This window comes from Paramormyrops kingsleyae, chromosome 9 (genome assembly GCF_048594095.1).
Source record: "Paramormyrops kingsleyae isolate MSU_618 chromosome 9, PKINGS_0.4, whole genome shotgun sequence".
NCBI lineage: Eukaryota > Metazoa > Chordata > Actinopteri > Osteoglossiformes > Mormyridae > Paramormyrops > Paramormyrops kingsleyae.
In genome coordinates, this window is record NC_132805.1 from 32961633 (window position 1) to 32978725 (window position 17093).

Consider the following 17093-nt stretch of genomic DNA (forward strand, 5'->3'; position numbering starts at 1 on the left):
TGTCTGGCGTTTTCACCCACAAATACCCAGCTGGGTGCCCGGGCGAGCTCACCTCGGCCTCGCTGGCCACCCTCTGCTGGCACAGCGTGAGGGTGAGCACGCCCTCCTGGCCCGGCTCCGCCCGGCACTCCACCTCGGTGACGGGGAAAGCCTGCTGCTGGGTGTCCTCGCTCAGGCTGACCACGAAGAGCACCTCACTGGTGAGGAGCAGGCAGCCCGCGTGCTCCTGCCCCGAGCCGCTCACAATGGTCACGTCCAGCGCCATGTGCACCTCGGGGCGGCCGAGGGACTGCAGCATCTTCCTGTGTGACACATGAACGCTCGCTCTGAAGTACGAGCCAGCCCGATTGGACCAGAGGGGCAGCCCTGCTCTCTAAACCATCCATCCATTATCGTAACTGCTTAATCCCCACGGGAGGCCTGGAACCTATCCTGGGAGCATTGGGCGCAGGCGGGAACCAACCCTGGGTGGGTGCTTTCTAAACCAGTGTTTCCTAATTTGGTCCTTGGGGACCCGCCGGTCCACATTTTTGCTCCCTCCTAACCAGACAGTCCACATTTTTGCTCCCTCTACTGAGACCTGGGAGGGAGCTAAAACATGGACTGTCTGGGTTCTCGAGGACTGGACTGGGAAACACTACATGTATCACACAGTATCTCAGCAACTCCTGTACACTCTTCATCCTCCACATGGAGTCTGTCTTCCTTCACATGGCTGCTGCCCCCCCTCCCCCCTTATTAAACACTACAGTTTTATTATTGCTCCCTCCCTGTCACGTTCCGACCCTGCGTCCCTCCTCCCTCGCCTGACCTTTACCACCCTCTTTTCCCCATGAGGGAAACATCTCTGGTTAAGATCACTGTAAAAACGCAAGGCCGCTCCCTCGCCAGGAGGTCCTGCTGACGGCTTTCAGAGAGCGTCTGTGCAGCAGCAGAGAGGGCGCCGTGCCAGCGGGCCACTCTTACCAGGCGTATTTCACGTGGCTGTTGGGCGCCGCCGCCGACCTGTCCTCCGTCGGGAGGTGAAGCTGTCTGGGTAGCTGCCAGAGCCCAGCGCCGTACAGGATGCCTTTGGAGATGAAGCACACGGGTCATCGGGGGACACGGAGAGGGGTGTGGTATGGGGCATGGTGGGGGACATACGAGCTGGAAAGGGACAGAGCTAAAACACATAGTGGGGCCGTGGCATGGAGATGGGGTATGAGCTTCAATCCAAGGTCGGCAGGGTCACCAGCCCACAGGGGAGTTTCCCGGTGCCGTTTCCTGTGTTTCCGTGTCCCTGTGCGAGTAGGTTGTCCTCACCCTGCGCTCGCCCGCACCGGAATGCGCTGATGTCATGCAGTTCATAAAGCACACGCAGACCTCTGGCGATGATGTCTTGGCAGAGGAACACGGGGCGGCTGCTACCATGCAACAACAAAGCACTTAACCTCCCGGAACACGGTGCCGGACAACATCGGGGGGAGGGGGGGGGGGTTCCCTGACTGAGGGGGATTAATTGGGGGGCCCTGGGGGAGCAGACACTCTTACGTGGGTCTATGCACTTCATTTGAAATTAATGTGTCGTAGCATGGCCTTGTTAGCGCCAGAGCTGCGCCATTAAAATGCCGGCCTCTCGTACGTCACTTGGGCTTTCACCAGCCCCAGCAGCGGCGCTCCAGAGAGCAGACCGCACAGCTAATAAACACTCCTGGCCAAAGGAGCCTTGGGCAGGGGGTGGGGGGACAGGGGGGAGCAGCAACTGATTTATCCAGCTTTGAAGTGCCACTCAGCTACATTTAGCCCATAAATCACAGGAGCCAGTTTAGGGCTAAGTACTGGGATCAAGTCGCAGTGTTGTGACAGACCGGAACCAGGGTGGGTGCTTGTCTGGTGCTGGGGGGGAAGGAGCAGAAATGTAGAGACAGAAAAACAGGGGGGGGGGTGTCCAAGGCATCCTCCAGACCTTCAGAGAATTAATGAGCCGTTCTCGCTCGGACATCATAGTGAAAGCGGACCCGAGGTGATCCCACGGCCGTCTGAGAAACACGAACCGCCAAATCTGTTGACTGACTTTTCAAAGAACTCGCTGTCTTTCAACAACCAAACCTCAAACCTAAATCCTTAAACCTTAGACCTGAGCAGAAGTGCCCGCCTGGATCTCTGTCACGATGGCTCAGCTGACTGGGTGCACGGTCAGAAAGACCCGTCTGGCTGCTAAAGATCGACGAAAGCTTACCGTGGGGCAATGAAACAACTTTTTCAAGCAAATAATAAACTGCATATTATACAAGTACAAAAAAGCCAAAACAACAATAAAAGGTCCATGATACACATTCTGTGGACTGAAAACCACCGAAAACATGCCGAGTTGAGTGATGCGAATAAACATCGGTACCACTGACGAGACACCTTACCGTATCCAGTCTGCGAGACCAGCTCAGCTGCGCCCCCTATAGGTTTTGTGAAGACTCCCACAATGCCTTTCCCCACTCCAGAGATGACGCCTTTGGCCTTGCTGCCGGCAGAGCCCGGGGTCTCCCAGGTCCTCTGGAAGTTCTGCATAGGTTGGTCGACGATCCCAGCGATGGCACCTGCATACACACACACACACACACACACACACACACACACGGTTCGGCGAGCGTGTACACATTTGTGCACGTGTACGTGAGCGTAGACACGGGGGGTGAGGGCACCCACCCAGAAGGCTGATTCCCAGGCGGGACAAGCCCTGCCGTAGACCATCTCCCAGGCTCTCTGGCAGCTGCCTCCTCCACTCCTCCTGACGGGTGTAATGGTCCTCGTCCAGAGACAGCCGGTCCATGTTGCGGGCCAGGCTGGTGGCCAGGTTGGTGATGGACGTCAGCGTGCCTGGGGGGGGGGGGGGGGCAGGGAAACTCAGCAAGGAAGAGCGACTCACCTGCACCCGACTCCCCACCCTGGGCTGCGCAGTCGCAGGGCCTCACCTTTGGAGATGTGCTTGACGAATGAGGTGGTTCCACGGGAGACGCCGCTGACGAAGGCACCAGGCCCGCGGGTCAGGCCCTCGTACGGCAGCCGGAAGAAGTCGGAGATGCCGTTTCCCACGCTGCGCACCAGGCTGGCCGGGCTGCCCAGGATCTCCAGGGATCCCACCACCCAGCCTTGGGGGGGCGGGGCATGGAGAGACGTGGTGAGCAAAGAGGCTCCTGACTGAATTCTAAGCCGAAAGCGCGGACCCGTGCCAAGGCAGGGATGTCACCCCCCCGCAGCCTGTCCACACCCATCCTGTAATTACGCCTGTTCATTATTAGTCCATTAAATTATCAAGCACATATGAAAAGAATGAAGCAGATTTGAGAGTTTAGTCACGTGGAGTCTGCAAACACACTGTTAAACAACCTCACATGACAGAGGCCTGGGATTTATGCTCTAAGCTGCCCGCTCTCGCTCGGCAAGAGGACAGCGATTGGCAGTATTTATTTGCTGCGAACTGCATTACAGAATCTAAAAAGGCGCCTTTCATGCGGTTTTTCGCAGATCATTCCTCTCCTTCGCTCTCACGCCGACGGCTCTGCGTCGCTCTACGGGGCGTTTGCATGAGCCGCGCTTTTCGCTGCGGCTCCATAATGACGACATGTTCAAAGGAGGCCAAGAAAATACATTTTGGGGGGGGGGGGGGGGGAGAAGAGAAACAGCCTCACGGCACATGCGGGTATCGGCACACCGATTCGGGACCAACCAGAACCCGCAGCTGGAATTTTCCACGGTTTGGACAGCAGTCCATTAAAACAGGCTGTCCATCCTCACACTCACTTATGGCGTCTGCTTGCTGGTTTGAGCGTATGCATGTTCCTGTGTGTTTTTGTTTTGCGGGAGTAAGACTCACCTGCCCTGAAGAGGGCGCCAGCAGCGTAGTGCATGGCGAGGGCGTGGACCAGCTGCCGGGCCGTGGTGCAGATGGGGCCCCTCTCGAACAGCGAGAAGGCCAGCGGCGTGTGGTCCGAGGCGATGTAGAGCTTGAGCGAGGCGTGCACGCTCACCAGCAGGCTCACGGGCTGGATGCAGAGCCGACGCAGCCGCAGCGGACGCACTAGTGCCCGTACCGATTCCCGCACGGCCTCGGGCACGTCGCTGGCCCCGTGGCCCCGCCCCCCATTCAGCACTGCATCCGGGACGTACGTGTGGAACAGCGTCTTGATGTAGTACACGAAGGTGTCCTCCAGGTAGACGCGGGCGGGCTCCAGCTGGAAGCTGACCTCGTCCACGCCGTGGCCGTTGGCCGACAGCAGCAGCCAGAGCCGCAGGGAGCAGGAGGCCTTGAAGTCATCGAGGCCGTGCGGCATGCTGGCAGGGTTGGCCTCCGCCGTCCAAGGGCCTGGCTCCGCCCACTTTTCTTGGCACAGCAGCACGGGGAAATGGAAGCTGGCACGGTGGTACAGCTGATTGTCCAGCTGAAGCCCGGCACAGTACATCTCCAGCATGGCGCCCTCTGCTGGCCCTGCCCCAGTGGTGCCCGCCTGGGCCTGACTCAAGTTCAGGAGCAGCTTAGACAACGTGAGGCGGAGCAGCTCCACTGAGCCCGCGGGGCTGGTGATGTCATCACGCAGCGCCAGGCTGGCCGCGCTCAGCAGCACCTGGAATGCCAGCGTGCGCTTGGGCAGCCTAGGACAGAAAAATGCACCAGTATTTTAGGATCTACCTCTCCGTCTGGTTCTGGGACAGAAAACACCCAGAGAAATACGCTGGCAGACCGGAAGCGTCACCCACAGAGTTTAATAAAGACTCTCTAAGTGAACTGATTCTTAAAAAGAAAAACACAGAAACTTGTTGCGTTGTTTTTAATTTGCATTCAATTAGCAAGAATCTGCTCTGAATTCAGAAGGCAAGCAGTGAGAATGGAGCTTGTTAACCCAGTTGAGAGCAGGGAAAAGGGTCCAGTGGTACCTGCCTGCGTGTGTGTGTGGCAGTGCGCGTGTTTATGTGTGTGTGTGTGGCAGTACGCGTACCTGTGCTGCTCACTCAAGATGGAGTCCATCTTGGCTTCAGGGGCCAGTGTGAGGATGATGGTGCCACTGCAGAGCTGGACGTGGATGTACAGGCAGCCAAAGCTAGGGAGGAAGAGCACCTGTAAAGACACACAGGGTCAGCAAGTGCTGTGCTGTACGCGCACACACACACACACACACACACAGCTCCTATATTCCTATTATTGTGGGGACTCTCCATTTACTTCTATGGGTAAAACCTGAACCCCTACCCAGCCCTAACCATCACCAGAAGAAAACAAACACAAGACATTTTTAGTTTTTTGATTGCATTCACAGATTTTTAATAAAATTGAGCTTTACATTATGTGACCTGAAAACTGTCCCCACATGCTAGAGTGTCTGGGCACTTTTCTGAGGTACCAAACGTACGGTACTTCTTGTTGGTTTTCCACTGGCGTAAAAACTGGCACTAGCGCTGAATTACATGACAACACGAGGAGGGGGGGACATTGTACTGAATTCTAAAAATGGCTGTGGTATATAGGTCCATGTCCGACATTAATATCCACATCACATATTATTTACATGGAATTTGTACATTGTAAGCACCATGATAGTCAGCTGGGTTGAGATCAGGCGAAGGGAGTTTAAGTTTGGCTGATTCATCGTTACTCTGCGAGATCCACAATTTTAATGATTGTTCCTTTTCAAGATTATCGAGTATAAGTTTAAAAAAATCAGGTCACCGCCTCTGCTTCTGCATCAGCTCTGCATGTGTTTCTCCAAGCCAATCAATCATTTTCATCCTTGCTGTTTAAATCATTCCCAGACAAGTTTGTGAGAAATTAACTCCTTTTTTACTTTATAAATATCCCAGTATTTACTTGAAATTAATTTCCAATATCATGATGCCCTAGTATATTATAGCAAATACTTTGTATTTTTTGCCATGAATTTTGTTGAATCTGGTCTTCCAATCAGATCCCAATTAAAACGAGGGTCTCTTCATTTGTCCACACATCCATTATTATTATTATTATTATATTTTTTTTATACTTTGTTAATCTTTGTTTGTAACTATGCTTTTTCAGGTTGCCAGATGTTTTGTGTGTTTGTGAAGCAGGTTACTTTCATAACCATTTGCAAGTGACGCCTCAAACCACCAAAAAAGTATCCAGCGGGTTTGGGAATTTTAGTACCGGTACCTGATCAGAACTCAAGGAAGAAGGGAAAGTACCAAATTTTTTGTAGCAAAAGTATGGTACTTGGTACAGTGGAAAAGCATCCTAAGAGGCTTGGGTCCCCACAATGTGATTAATACAACCCCCCCCAACACACACACAAGCAGACATACACACTTTTGGCATCAACTCTAGGCTGGCCTGCCACAGAGCCTCAGACGTGGAGTTCCTGACCCGGCAGTAAAAGGAGATGCTGGCTCACAGACATCAGTACAGCCCCCCCCCCCCCGGTCCTGTCTGGGGCCAGACAGGACCGCAAGGCTGGGGGACTCAGCCAGCCTCACTGCCTGCAAGTAATTCCTGAACGGACTCACTGCAGTATCGGTGCACTTGGTTCTAATCGAATAACTGTGAACTCTATCACTAATAGTCAAGAAGAGACATACGACCAGAACATCTTTCAAAATGCATGAAAAATGTGTGAAATTTAGACAACTGTTACATTCATAGCCTGAAGATACATAACATGGTACAACTCAATAAAAGCCGGCAAACAATAACAACATTGCGCAAATAATGTTTGTCACTGTTTTCTATTATGCTATGGGAGGGGAGGGTTCACCGCCCCCCTGTGGCAGCTCATGGGAATGCAGACATCAACAGCCTGGTCTCGGAGAGCGGAGCAGGGACCTGAGGGCCCGGGCAGCTGATGTCCACGGCGTCTGTCCACTCCGCAGAGGTCTGCGCCTCGGGTGCGAGTCGCAGAAACAGGGTGGATGGCGCCTCCTTCTGGCGGCAGTCAGGAAAGTTGGAATAGTGCTGGTACAGCTCATGGTGCAGGGACGAGTTGGCAGGGAGCAGCCGGCAGTACACCTCAGTCCGGGGGGTCTCTGTGGGGACATGTGCACACGTGTGGATATGCAGACGCACAGACACACCAGCAGAGATGAGGACAGCCAGGCGTTAAGGCTGATCAGCTCCTTCTGCTCGGCTCAACGAAGGTTTGAGGAGCAGACAAGACAGCAGACTAGAGGTCCACACAAGATTCACTGCATTATAAGCCCTGCACTGCATTTCCTCTAAATAACCATGAAACAAAGAGCTCATAATTGCATTTCCTCTAAATGACCTTGAAACACAGAGCTCTGCACTGCATTTCCTCTAAATGACCTTGAAGCTCAGAGCTCTGCACTGCATTTCCTCTAAACTACCTTGAAGCTCAGAGCTCTGCACTGCATTTCCTCTAAATTACCTTGATGCTCAGAGCTCTGCACTGCATTTCCTCTAAATGACCTTGAAGCTTAGAGCCCTGCACTGCATTTCCATAGGATGACCATTAGTACTTGTAGTAAATGCAGAACCGTTAATGACGGCCACAGAGAAGGACCCCCTACCTCTGAGGTTCTCCTTCAGCAGGAGGGGGATGGGACACTGGTTGTGGATTAGCATGTGGGGACAGGGGTCCTCATTCAGCGTGATGTAGGTGACGCCAAGGTGTTCCTGATACGTCATCACCAGGGCCCTGCAGACAGGCAGAACAGCTGTCACACACGCATGCAAACACAGTGCCTCCTCTTCCCTGACAGAAGTTTCCCTGGGATTATTACAGCTAGGAAGAGCCTGAACAAGCAGATGCTGTGAAATCATTTCTGCGCCCGAAGGTCTAATCACAGCAGGGAAAGGTGTCCAAACAGATACGAGAGAGTGCTGGGGTTTGGCCCCATAACTACACCATGAGGATGCTGGAAAATATGAGCTGGTGTTTTCAGGCCTGATCGGCTCTTTTGGTAATCCACCCACCTGGTGCTGGTCCCGGTACGAGCACATGGGGCTCCTGGTACCGCCACGCTCTGGCGGGGGAAGTCAGGTCGGATGGGTGCTGGCAGACTCCAGGGGACAGACCCTGGCCCTTCCTCTGGGGCGATGCTGAACATCATGTGCCTTTGGGGAGGCAGAGCCTCCGTCTCAGCCAGGGAGTCCAATCTTAGGACATCCCAGCAGGGGACCGAGCAGGTCTGGGGGGAATCCAGGGCATGGCCGGGGGGGAGGGAGCAAACCGTAGTATCTGGGCAGTCAAAGGGCTGCAGTGCAGATAAATAGATAAAAAAGAAGGAATATCACTACAGCAGCACCCTGTGTTTATGGATATCGACATCCCTGTATAGCACAGCGTGTCAGCCTGTGTTTATGGATATCGACATCCCTGTATAGCACAGCGTGTCAGCCTGTGTTTATGGATATCGACATCCCTGTATAGCACAGAGTGTCAGCCTGTGTTTATGGATATCGACATCCCTGTATAGCACAGAGTGTCAGCCTGTGTTTATGGATATCAACATTCCCATCCAGCAGAGAGCTCTCAACCGATTTAGTTGGCGGGTTCTCTGCAGGGCCCCAGACACATAGCAAGACGAAACCTTGAGGAAAGGCATTCCTGCACTTGTTTGTGGCTTATGCTTTCGTTAAGTGCCTTTTTAAAGTTTGTTCTTTTCAAATAATTAGTGTCAAGTGGCAAAACCACTGTCGTCCTTTTTAAGAGGATCAGAGAGGTCATGAATGAGCTCACGGTGCTTTCAGGGGACTCACACCAGATGAAAGCGAAACCTGATTCCAATTTTTTTTTGTTTTTGTCTAATATGTTGTCTCTGAAGTGCTCCTTACTACATGATTAAAAACGCTGGACTGGAAAAGTGACACCACCCTCCCTCTCCCTACCAGAGAGCTGAGTATTATGGGCTTTTATTTTTAACCAAATACGACAATTTCCAATGGATTGCTAGGCAAAGGGGCACGGGGGGGAGGTATAATGCTTTTAACGGGCAAGATTTACAGATGCCAGCAAATGGGGCTGTCAGAAGGAGCGCCAGTCAGGAGCCCATGCACACACATGCACACACACACACACGCACGCACGCACAGACACACACACACGCACACGCACGCGCACACACACACTGACACACAGACACGCACGCACACACACACACACACACACACGCACGCACACACGCACGCACACACGCACACACACCTGCTCTGAGACTCCCAGGGCCCCGTGGGACAGCAGGGGCCTGTAATAGAGGAGGTGGGGTGTGTTGTTCACCAGGATGGTCCGGTCCTCCACCTGCAGGATCTGGATGCCATGCCTCACCATGGACGACACACAGAACTGGCACACCTGCAGGCGGGCACACCAAGTGGGCACCTCTCATATTTGCCCTGCAACTCAAGTCATACATGTAAACAGCCTGCATTGCACTTGTGTCCATCTGCCGCTGCAGGGGTGGGACGGCTCACCTTGTGTCGGCCCGGCAAGGTACCCAGCGTGATCTGGGTCTCCACGAAGCCCTCCTCGTCGAGGGCCAGCACATCGCTTCCGGAGCCCTCCTTCCAACGCGGGGACGTCAGCTCGTGCACCAGCTCGAGGGCGGCAGACTTGTGCACCGTGTTGGTGTCAGCCCAGTAGATGCCAATCTGGAAAGCCTCCTGTACACCACAACCAAATGACCTTTTAACGGGTAGGGGACTCACGCTGGCCCAGCATCCCGTTCCCCGGAACATGGGCCAGCCACCAAGCCCAAACCTCCTTGATCTCAGGCTGCAGAAGATCAACAGACTCTTAATGAGGCTCCTGCTCCCCTGGATGCTGCTTCTCTCACAGTACTTAATAAATCTCCAGTGCCCTGTTTGTGTCTGTTTTAACTTTGCCTGCCGACGCACTGCGCCTTCATTCAGCACTAACATCTGTGACTGAGAGGGGGCGCCGATGCAGGCAGCCCGGGCTGCATGCTCACTTTCCTGCCCTGCTTGCTAGTGCTGGATAACATCTATGCTGGGTGAATGAACACCAGATCTCTCCCACTGAACTCAAACACGCAGAACAGACACACAGGGAGCTTCCCAGGAACTGAGCACCAGCACAGAAACACCCACATGTCCTGAAGGTCTGGGTTAGTGTTTTTATGCATGATTTTTTTTTTTATATCTGCTATTCTCTCTTGTCTACCGGCTTACTAGCAAGCATCAGACTAACAATGGAAGAAATACAGCAAAAATTCACAAATGTCTCTGTATACACAATTCTGGGTCCAGGTCAGGCTGAGGTTTTAGATTTCCTATTACTATTTGGGTTGGATCCAGTTTGGGCTCAAGGTCTCGGGTACTGGTTGGGCTAGGGGTTTAACTTAAGGCCCATCCAGGACTAATATATCCTGGGGGGGGACCTGGCTTCTGTCATTTTTGAAGTTTTACACTGGAGGCATCGCTTATGTCACCTAACACTGGCAGGTTCATAAATGCAGCCAGGGGCTTGCTGCCAAGCCATGACTTTTGACCTCTGGGCGGGGCCTCCTCAGTTCACCGACCTTGAAGTTGGGTGGCACGATGACCTTCCCGGCCGGGATCTGCACCACGATCTTCTCGCCCTCGAAGAGCCAGAGGTCCCAGTGGGAGCGATTGGCCAGCAGGGCCCAGGGCAGCAGCTCCACGAGCAGGGTGTTGAGACCTGGCTTCCAGGCGGACAGCTTCACCTGCATGGGGCTGTCCCACTGGGCCAGCGGCTCCGGAGAAGGCCTGCAGCGGCGCAGAAACGGCGTAAACACAAAAAGAAACAATGGCAGTCGTCACCACTACCTCCTCCCAGTACTGAAACCATTCTGGACCCGAAACCATAAGAAGCAAACATAGAAAAGTTAAGTCACTCTGTTTCTGTGGCAGTTTAATTAGTCTGCCAAATCTTCCCAGGTTATCTCTGCCAAAGAGAATGGAAAATGGAAACGGGATACGGATCCCAGCCGCTCAGAGAAATGAATCCATCTGACCCAGCGACTCCAGAAAAGTTCAGCGGCACGGAGTGTGAATTCTAACAGCCGTTTAACCTGCTGCACTACAAACTGTTTCCCTAACGATTACGGAGGTGTTTTTCTCATATTAGAGCCCAGCAGAGAGAGAAAAATAACATTTACCGCCTCACATTCTTGTGCCTCTCACCCCCCCCCCCCCCAAGACACAATGTTTAGTCTCCCCAGGCCAAGTACGTGGCTTGGAGAGCACATTAACCCCTGTCAAAACAACATAAACTACATTAAATGTGATCTGTAAGAAAAATATATACTAATTTAATGGCAAAGAGGCTCCCCCATTTGCGATCTGGCCGAGCCTGGAGGCAGCGATCAGCACTAATAACCCTCAGCCGGTACAGGCCGCTGGCAGTGATGGGCCTCCGAAGCCGAAGGCAGGCCTCCGCGAACATGGGAAATGCGGCCTGCATCACAGAGCAGGAAAGTCAGGAACGACAGGGAAACTCAATCTCAAACTGCCAGATGCCAGCACCGGGGGGGGGTTAGGGTGCATCAGAGGAGCCTAACGGCAGGACTGCACAGCTTCATATGGCGAACATGCGGTGGGGGGGGGTGGGGGGGGGGCTCTTTGTGAAAATGGTTGGGGGAGGGACCACGTGGGTGTGCGTGAGCTGGTGTGTGTGTGTGATCAAGATGTTTCAAAATATAAAGAAATAACTTAAAGATTCACTCCCAGCATCTCATAGCAAGAGACACATACAGCCACAGACACCCACATGCTTGTGTGTGTGTGTGTGTGTGTGTGTTTGTGTCTTACGGCAAACAGCTGTGCAGAGCCCCAGCTGAAGGCCAGGGCCCCCCGTCCTCGCGTGAGAAGGAGGACGACATCGGACAGGTTGAGGGAGACGGCCAGCTCTCAGTCTGCGGCCGGGAGGAAGGCTGCAGTGGGGATCTGTGCTAATCTGCGAGGGATCTCTCTGTCATGCCGCACATGTCAGACTTGCGCTCCAATTTCGCATTTTGTCCAGCTCTGCGTATAAAAATCCCCTGCAACGCTGTCGCAGCTTCTCATCTCAAAGATGAAATTTTCCTCTGGCTTGGCAATGATATGATTAATGTTGTTGGACAAGCGAAAACAGCCCTTTACTCTCTGATTAAAACAGCCAGATTGGGGGGGGGGGGGGCTGAGAGAGATGCTGACTTTTCTGAAGGGATGGGGCCATGGGCATTTCTGCACCGTTTCGAACACACATGGCTCGACCTTGATGGAAAGATGAAAGAATTGGCATTGTGTTTGTGTCTATTGATAAAGCATATTTAGGAGTGGGGGGGCATTTGTTGATCCTGTGTAGATATTCATTCCAATTCAATGACAATTCAGGTTGTTTCTATCCGTTCCTCTTGACTGGCCTGCAAGATGCATCTGGACACACTGATGCCTCAACAACATTGTCAGTGAAAGAGGAGATTATGTGACCCCTTGCCAGTCAGCTGGAGTAAAAGGGCATATTCGACTGACTGGGCGGAAGCGTTTCTCACCAAAGGCCGTTTGGAAGTCGGGGTGGAATGAAACAGAGAGGGCTGTGATTGGTTAGAATCGAGCACAAGGAGCGGCTGGATGGCATGCGGGACTGAGGGTCGGGAGGCGCCAGTACCTGTCCACGTCCTTCCTCACGTACGGCCACGGTGGCAGGGCAGAGGCGCCCGCCCCGTAGAAATCGCACAGGATGTGCTCGTGGCTCTCTCCCGCTGGCGCCTTGTTGACGATCTGCTTGATAAGAGCGGTAGAGATGGGCACGGCACACTGAGAGACGTCCTCTTCCTCCCTGCAGCGATGACATCACAGGATACTCAAGGCATCATGCACCAGGCAGAGGACACACATCATACCAGTAAGCCCAGCTGAACCACTGAGCGTGACTGGGAGAATCTCAAGCCTCCAGTTAACCGATCATCATGGCAGGTGAAGGACACCGACGCACAGCTGGTCCATTGGGACATCTGGCAAACGTTATGTGGTCACATCCGGGGAACCGGTGCAGCGGGAAAAAGGGAAAAACCTCAGCATGCATGTTAATAAAGCCCATTGTGCAGAGAACAGAAGGTGACCCACGCTCGGGGGGGGGGGGGGGGACACGCGAATACTGGACGCTTTCACCCCCGCCCCCCCACGGTCCTGACAGGACTCTCGCAGGCTGCTGTCTCCGGCCCGCATGCGGTCTCGTCGCCCCCGTGCAGATACACGGAAGCAGGTCTGGAGTCTCCGGTTTGCCTGTCTGCCCGTCTGCAGCCCCCAACCACAACTTCACAGTGTTATCCCCCCCCCCATTAGAAGCCACAACTATCTGCAATTGCAGGAAGGAAGAGACAAGCCGCCAACCAGCGAACATTTCATTTCATACTGGTCAGGGGGGCTGATTGAATAAAGGGGGTATACAATACAGACAGCCGGGGGGGCGGGGGGGGGGGGGCGTCGCGAGCACACAGTAGACTGCGGTCACAGAAATATAAAGATAAATAAAACAAGACTAGACCATTGTTTTTGTTTGCCTCAAAGGGACTCGATCTCTCAACACGCCGATGCACAAAGCAGGCTGAGCACCGTGTCTACAGTGGGGCTGGGACCGAGTGCCATGTGTCATATGGCAATGGCTTGTAAGGACTCGCTGGCACGCAAAGACTCACAAAGCACCTCTCGAGAGCCCGTCGAGGAGCCACACAGACTGACAAACATTAGAACAGGAAAAAAAACCAAGAAGGATGAGTCTCTGTAAGCATTTTATCAAAACAAGGTGCAATTAAACCTAAACGGGAAACAAACTTCTGGCGAGGAGCCGGCAAGCTGTGTGTTTACTTCCCAGCACTTGATGGCTTGCCTCCCGCCATCTCAGCGAGGGCGTTGACATAAAAGCCCTCCTGGTTGGAAACGAATGAGGCCACAAACTGCCTTATGGGTATTGACCATTTAAGTGCAGATGGAGATTGTTTTCAACACAACACCGGCAATGGACAGAACTAGGAGATTGAACTTACGTTCTCTTAATGCATAATCTTTAAAAGAGTAGTATACATTTTCATTTATTATCAGAATTAATGTGCTTAGATTAGGAGACATTCCTAACAGGAAACAACTCACACAGTTCCTTCTTTTAAAGAGCTGAGCACCAAGCCAAACGCTTCTAGCTAAGTGCTAAAGTAGCACAACAACACTGCCTGAAGTGTGACCCAGACCTGCAGCCTTATGGTCACCAGTCAGCAGACACCGTTACCTGGCCTGGAAGGTGAGATGGTGGGTGAGGTCCGATTCCACGTTAAGCAGGGGTTCCTCCTGGCCCTGCCCAGGGACCAGCTGGCTTTCCCGCAGACCCAGGCTCCTCTTCTCTATATGGATGATGATGGGATCTGGCAGTTGACTCCTCATGATGAAGAGCGGGCTAAAGATCACCTGCGAGGGGGGAGTTCCAGGTGGCGGTCATGCATGGGGCATTCCGCAAACACACGGGTCAAATCGGCATGATGAATCACGTTCAATCTGCTACTTAACTAGCTCAGTTTGATTAGCGAACGCATCAGCCCCACCCTATTAAATACAATCAGCCCTTGTTTAAGCCGGTTTAAGGTCAGGTGGTCTTTCGGGGCCAAATGGGTGCTATGAACAAGATGCAAACTCAGCCTTATGGAGTGTGCTGATAACACAGGGAGCATCTGGCAGCTGTTTCCCAGTGATGTCATTTGGGGTTACATGGACATGCGAACACACATACGCTCGGTGCTCTGCGGCGGGACGGCAGACGCAGCCCCTGGGGGCCTCCCTGGGATCCTTGGCGGTGATGAGAGACCGCTTACTCCGTTCTGGAGCTCCACCACAAGCACTGGGACCCAACATTACTGTCTGACTGGGTTTACCGCACGGAAACCGTGCCAATACTGTTCCTCCCCTACGGGCCGTCAGGAGACCGTGGCGGGAATGTAACACGTCCACATGGACACATTTTCACGCCCAGAGGAAATGGGCAACACAAGCGGTCTCATTACTCACAATGAGCTGGGTGTCGTGCGAGAGGTGGGACAACAACAACACAACAGCAGACAGGCTTCAGGGAGGGCGGACCCTTCCAGGACCCCTTCCCCAGCATGGCGTGAAGGCAATTCACTCACCATCCTCTGCTGCATGTGGGAGTTGGGTTCGACTGTGATGAGGGTGCACCACACGTACAGCAAAGAGCCACTGGAGCAGGGAACCTGCGAGAAGAACCGGCCCGGCTGGTTAAAACATGACAGCACGCCCAGCCGCTCCCTATCGTCAGGGGTAAAGGGGGCACCATTTTCCTCCTGGGGGAGCAGGCCAGGACGTCTCAGCCTGTTTGGACACGCTTGGTTTATTAGTGACTGTAACGCAGGGTTTTAAAACGAGGATTTCATTCGGACATCATCCCGCAAGTCATGCAGCCAGAAGGTGTCCGATTGGCTATGAGCGCTGTGCTGAGCGCAACACTTGTCCCCACTGGCTCTTATAGGTGTTACAGGCCAAACACCGGCATGTCTGTGACGCCATCTGGTGGCCAAGATAAGTAATGCCGGACAGAGACGCAGAGAGTGTAAAGATGTTCAGACCTTGATGTCAGAAAAGTTGGTGAGGAAGAAACAGAAGGGGAACTGAGAAGCGTTCAAACACTAAAACTTCAGAACAGGGCATTTCAGCTTCCTTTTAACCAACGACCCCCTCAAATAAAGAGAAACCAATATTAGTGACCCCCTACTACAAATGTCAACTAAGGACAGGCAGGAGGGTTGATCTCCCTTGAAAATAATGGACCCTGAACCACAAAAACAGCCCCTGTAGTGTTTTTCACGTTGCGTGAAACGCTCGATAATACCAGCATTTCATTAATGTACAAAACATCTCTATGGAGCCCCTGCCTCATAGCCCCTAGGGGGACGTGGGCCCCCGGCTGAAAATCCCCACTGCAGAAGCCCACTGCACGAACGGGGCCGCCATATTCAACAGCAGCCATAAAGGCATTTTTCAAATCCTGCTTTTAATTTCTACTCTCTCAGCATCATTCCATCTCGAAGGACATTTGAAAGCTGTTTAATAGGCACGTTCTGGGGACGTGCACACGCAAACACGCATGTCAGCGGCCTCACCTGCACCACAGAGCTGCCCCCCGGCTCCTGGCGCTCCAGCCGGACGTCCCGGGACCAGTCCTCGTCCCCGCGCGCCCGCACGCACAGCTCGGTCATCTCTGCATCCTCCAGCACGTACGAGGGCAGCTTGCGGCCGGCCTCCAGGCAATCCACATGCTCCCGCACCACTGTCTGCCCGTCGGGGCCAACGTAGTGCTGCACCACCCGCAGGTCGATGTCCTGACACAGGTAGCTGCACATAACCTGCCGGCCGCAGATCACGATCTGGTTGGGGGGGGGCGGGGGAGATGAAGCGTAGACAGATAAGACACAAAATCCCAAAGTAGAGATGTGGAGCGTGGGGGAATTCAGTCTATTGTGTAATGAGCAACAGTGCCTTCGAGAAAAGAAACAGAAAAATAATAAATTACCAAACGTGTCAGGCATTACTTAAACCGCTCTAAATGGGTCCTGACAGCATTTCTCGACAACTGGTATTTCCTTTGGGTCACTGTCTATCACTGGAGACCCAAGCCTGTCCTCTGGCACCGGAGCACATTTTTCCAGCCCCCTAGCAGTCGCCTGGGATGCAAAATCTGGAGCAGGCAGCCTGAGAGATGGTGAGCGGCTAATGACTCCGGGGGGGGGGGCTCGGACGAGATTAGGGAAAGCGTCTCCGCCCGTCGGCCTCATCGATCCAGCCGTCATGCCGCCCAGCCCTTGCGGGGCTGCCGCCCCCCTGCACGCACGCTTCTCAGATGCATTGACATTTTTCTCTGGGCACTCTGGGCATTCTTAGTGCAATTCAAAAATATGCAGTTGGGTGCACTGGTATCGCTGAATTGCATGGTGTGGAGTGGTGATAGACTGTCCTATGAAAGACTGGCAACTTGTCCATGGGTCCTAGTGCCCTGTGCTACCTGAGACAGGACCCAGGCGCACAGTGACCCTATACTGGGCAAGAAGTTAAGGAAAATGAATGGATGGAATTCTGGTAGAACAAGAGTACAACGGCACATCCTCTTTGTTGGATC

The 17093-nt window shown here is 53.3% G+C and overlaps 1 protein-coding gene across 14 annotated transcripts in view; it reads right to left on the reverse strand.

Moving 5' to 3' along the window:
* The window catches only part of LOC111844242 (intermembrane lipid transfer protein VPS13B), a 212138-nt gene that overhangs the window by 1055 nt on the left and 193990 nt on the right, over positions 1-17093 (reverse strand). For all 14 annotated transcript variants that reach the window (XM_072716822.1, XM_072716827.1, XM_072716830.1 and 11 more), the window contains 17 exons: positions 16081-16344; positions 15091-15174; positions 14202-14377; positions 12588-12758; positions 10498-10705; positions 9431-9619; positions 9165-9311; positions 7934-8214; positions 7528-7655; positions 6824-7023; positions 4971-5089; positions 3851-4626; positions 2949-3125; positions 2683-2853; positions 2397-2573; positions 967-1069; positions 53-302 (listed from right to left, as the gene is read on the reverse strand). In XM_072716822.1, coding sequence (XP_072572923.1) covers positions 53-302; positions 967-1069; positions 2397-2573; positions 2683-2853; positions 2949-3125; positions 3851-4626; positions 4971-5089; positions 6824-7023; positions 7528-7655; positions 7934-8214; positions 9165-9311; positions 9431-9619; positions 10498-10705; positions 12588-12758; positions 14202-14377; positions 15091-15174; positions 16081-16344 — 3621 coding nt within the window. The remainder of the gene's footprint in view (positions 1-52; positions 303-966; positions 1070-2396; positions 2574-2682; positions 2854-2948; positions 3126-3850; positions 4627-4970; positions 5090-6823; positions 7024-7527; positions 7656-7933; positions 8215-9164; positions 9312-9430; positions 9620-10497; positions 10706-12587; positions 12759-14201; positions 14378-15090; positions 15175-16080; positions 16345-17093) is intronic.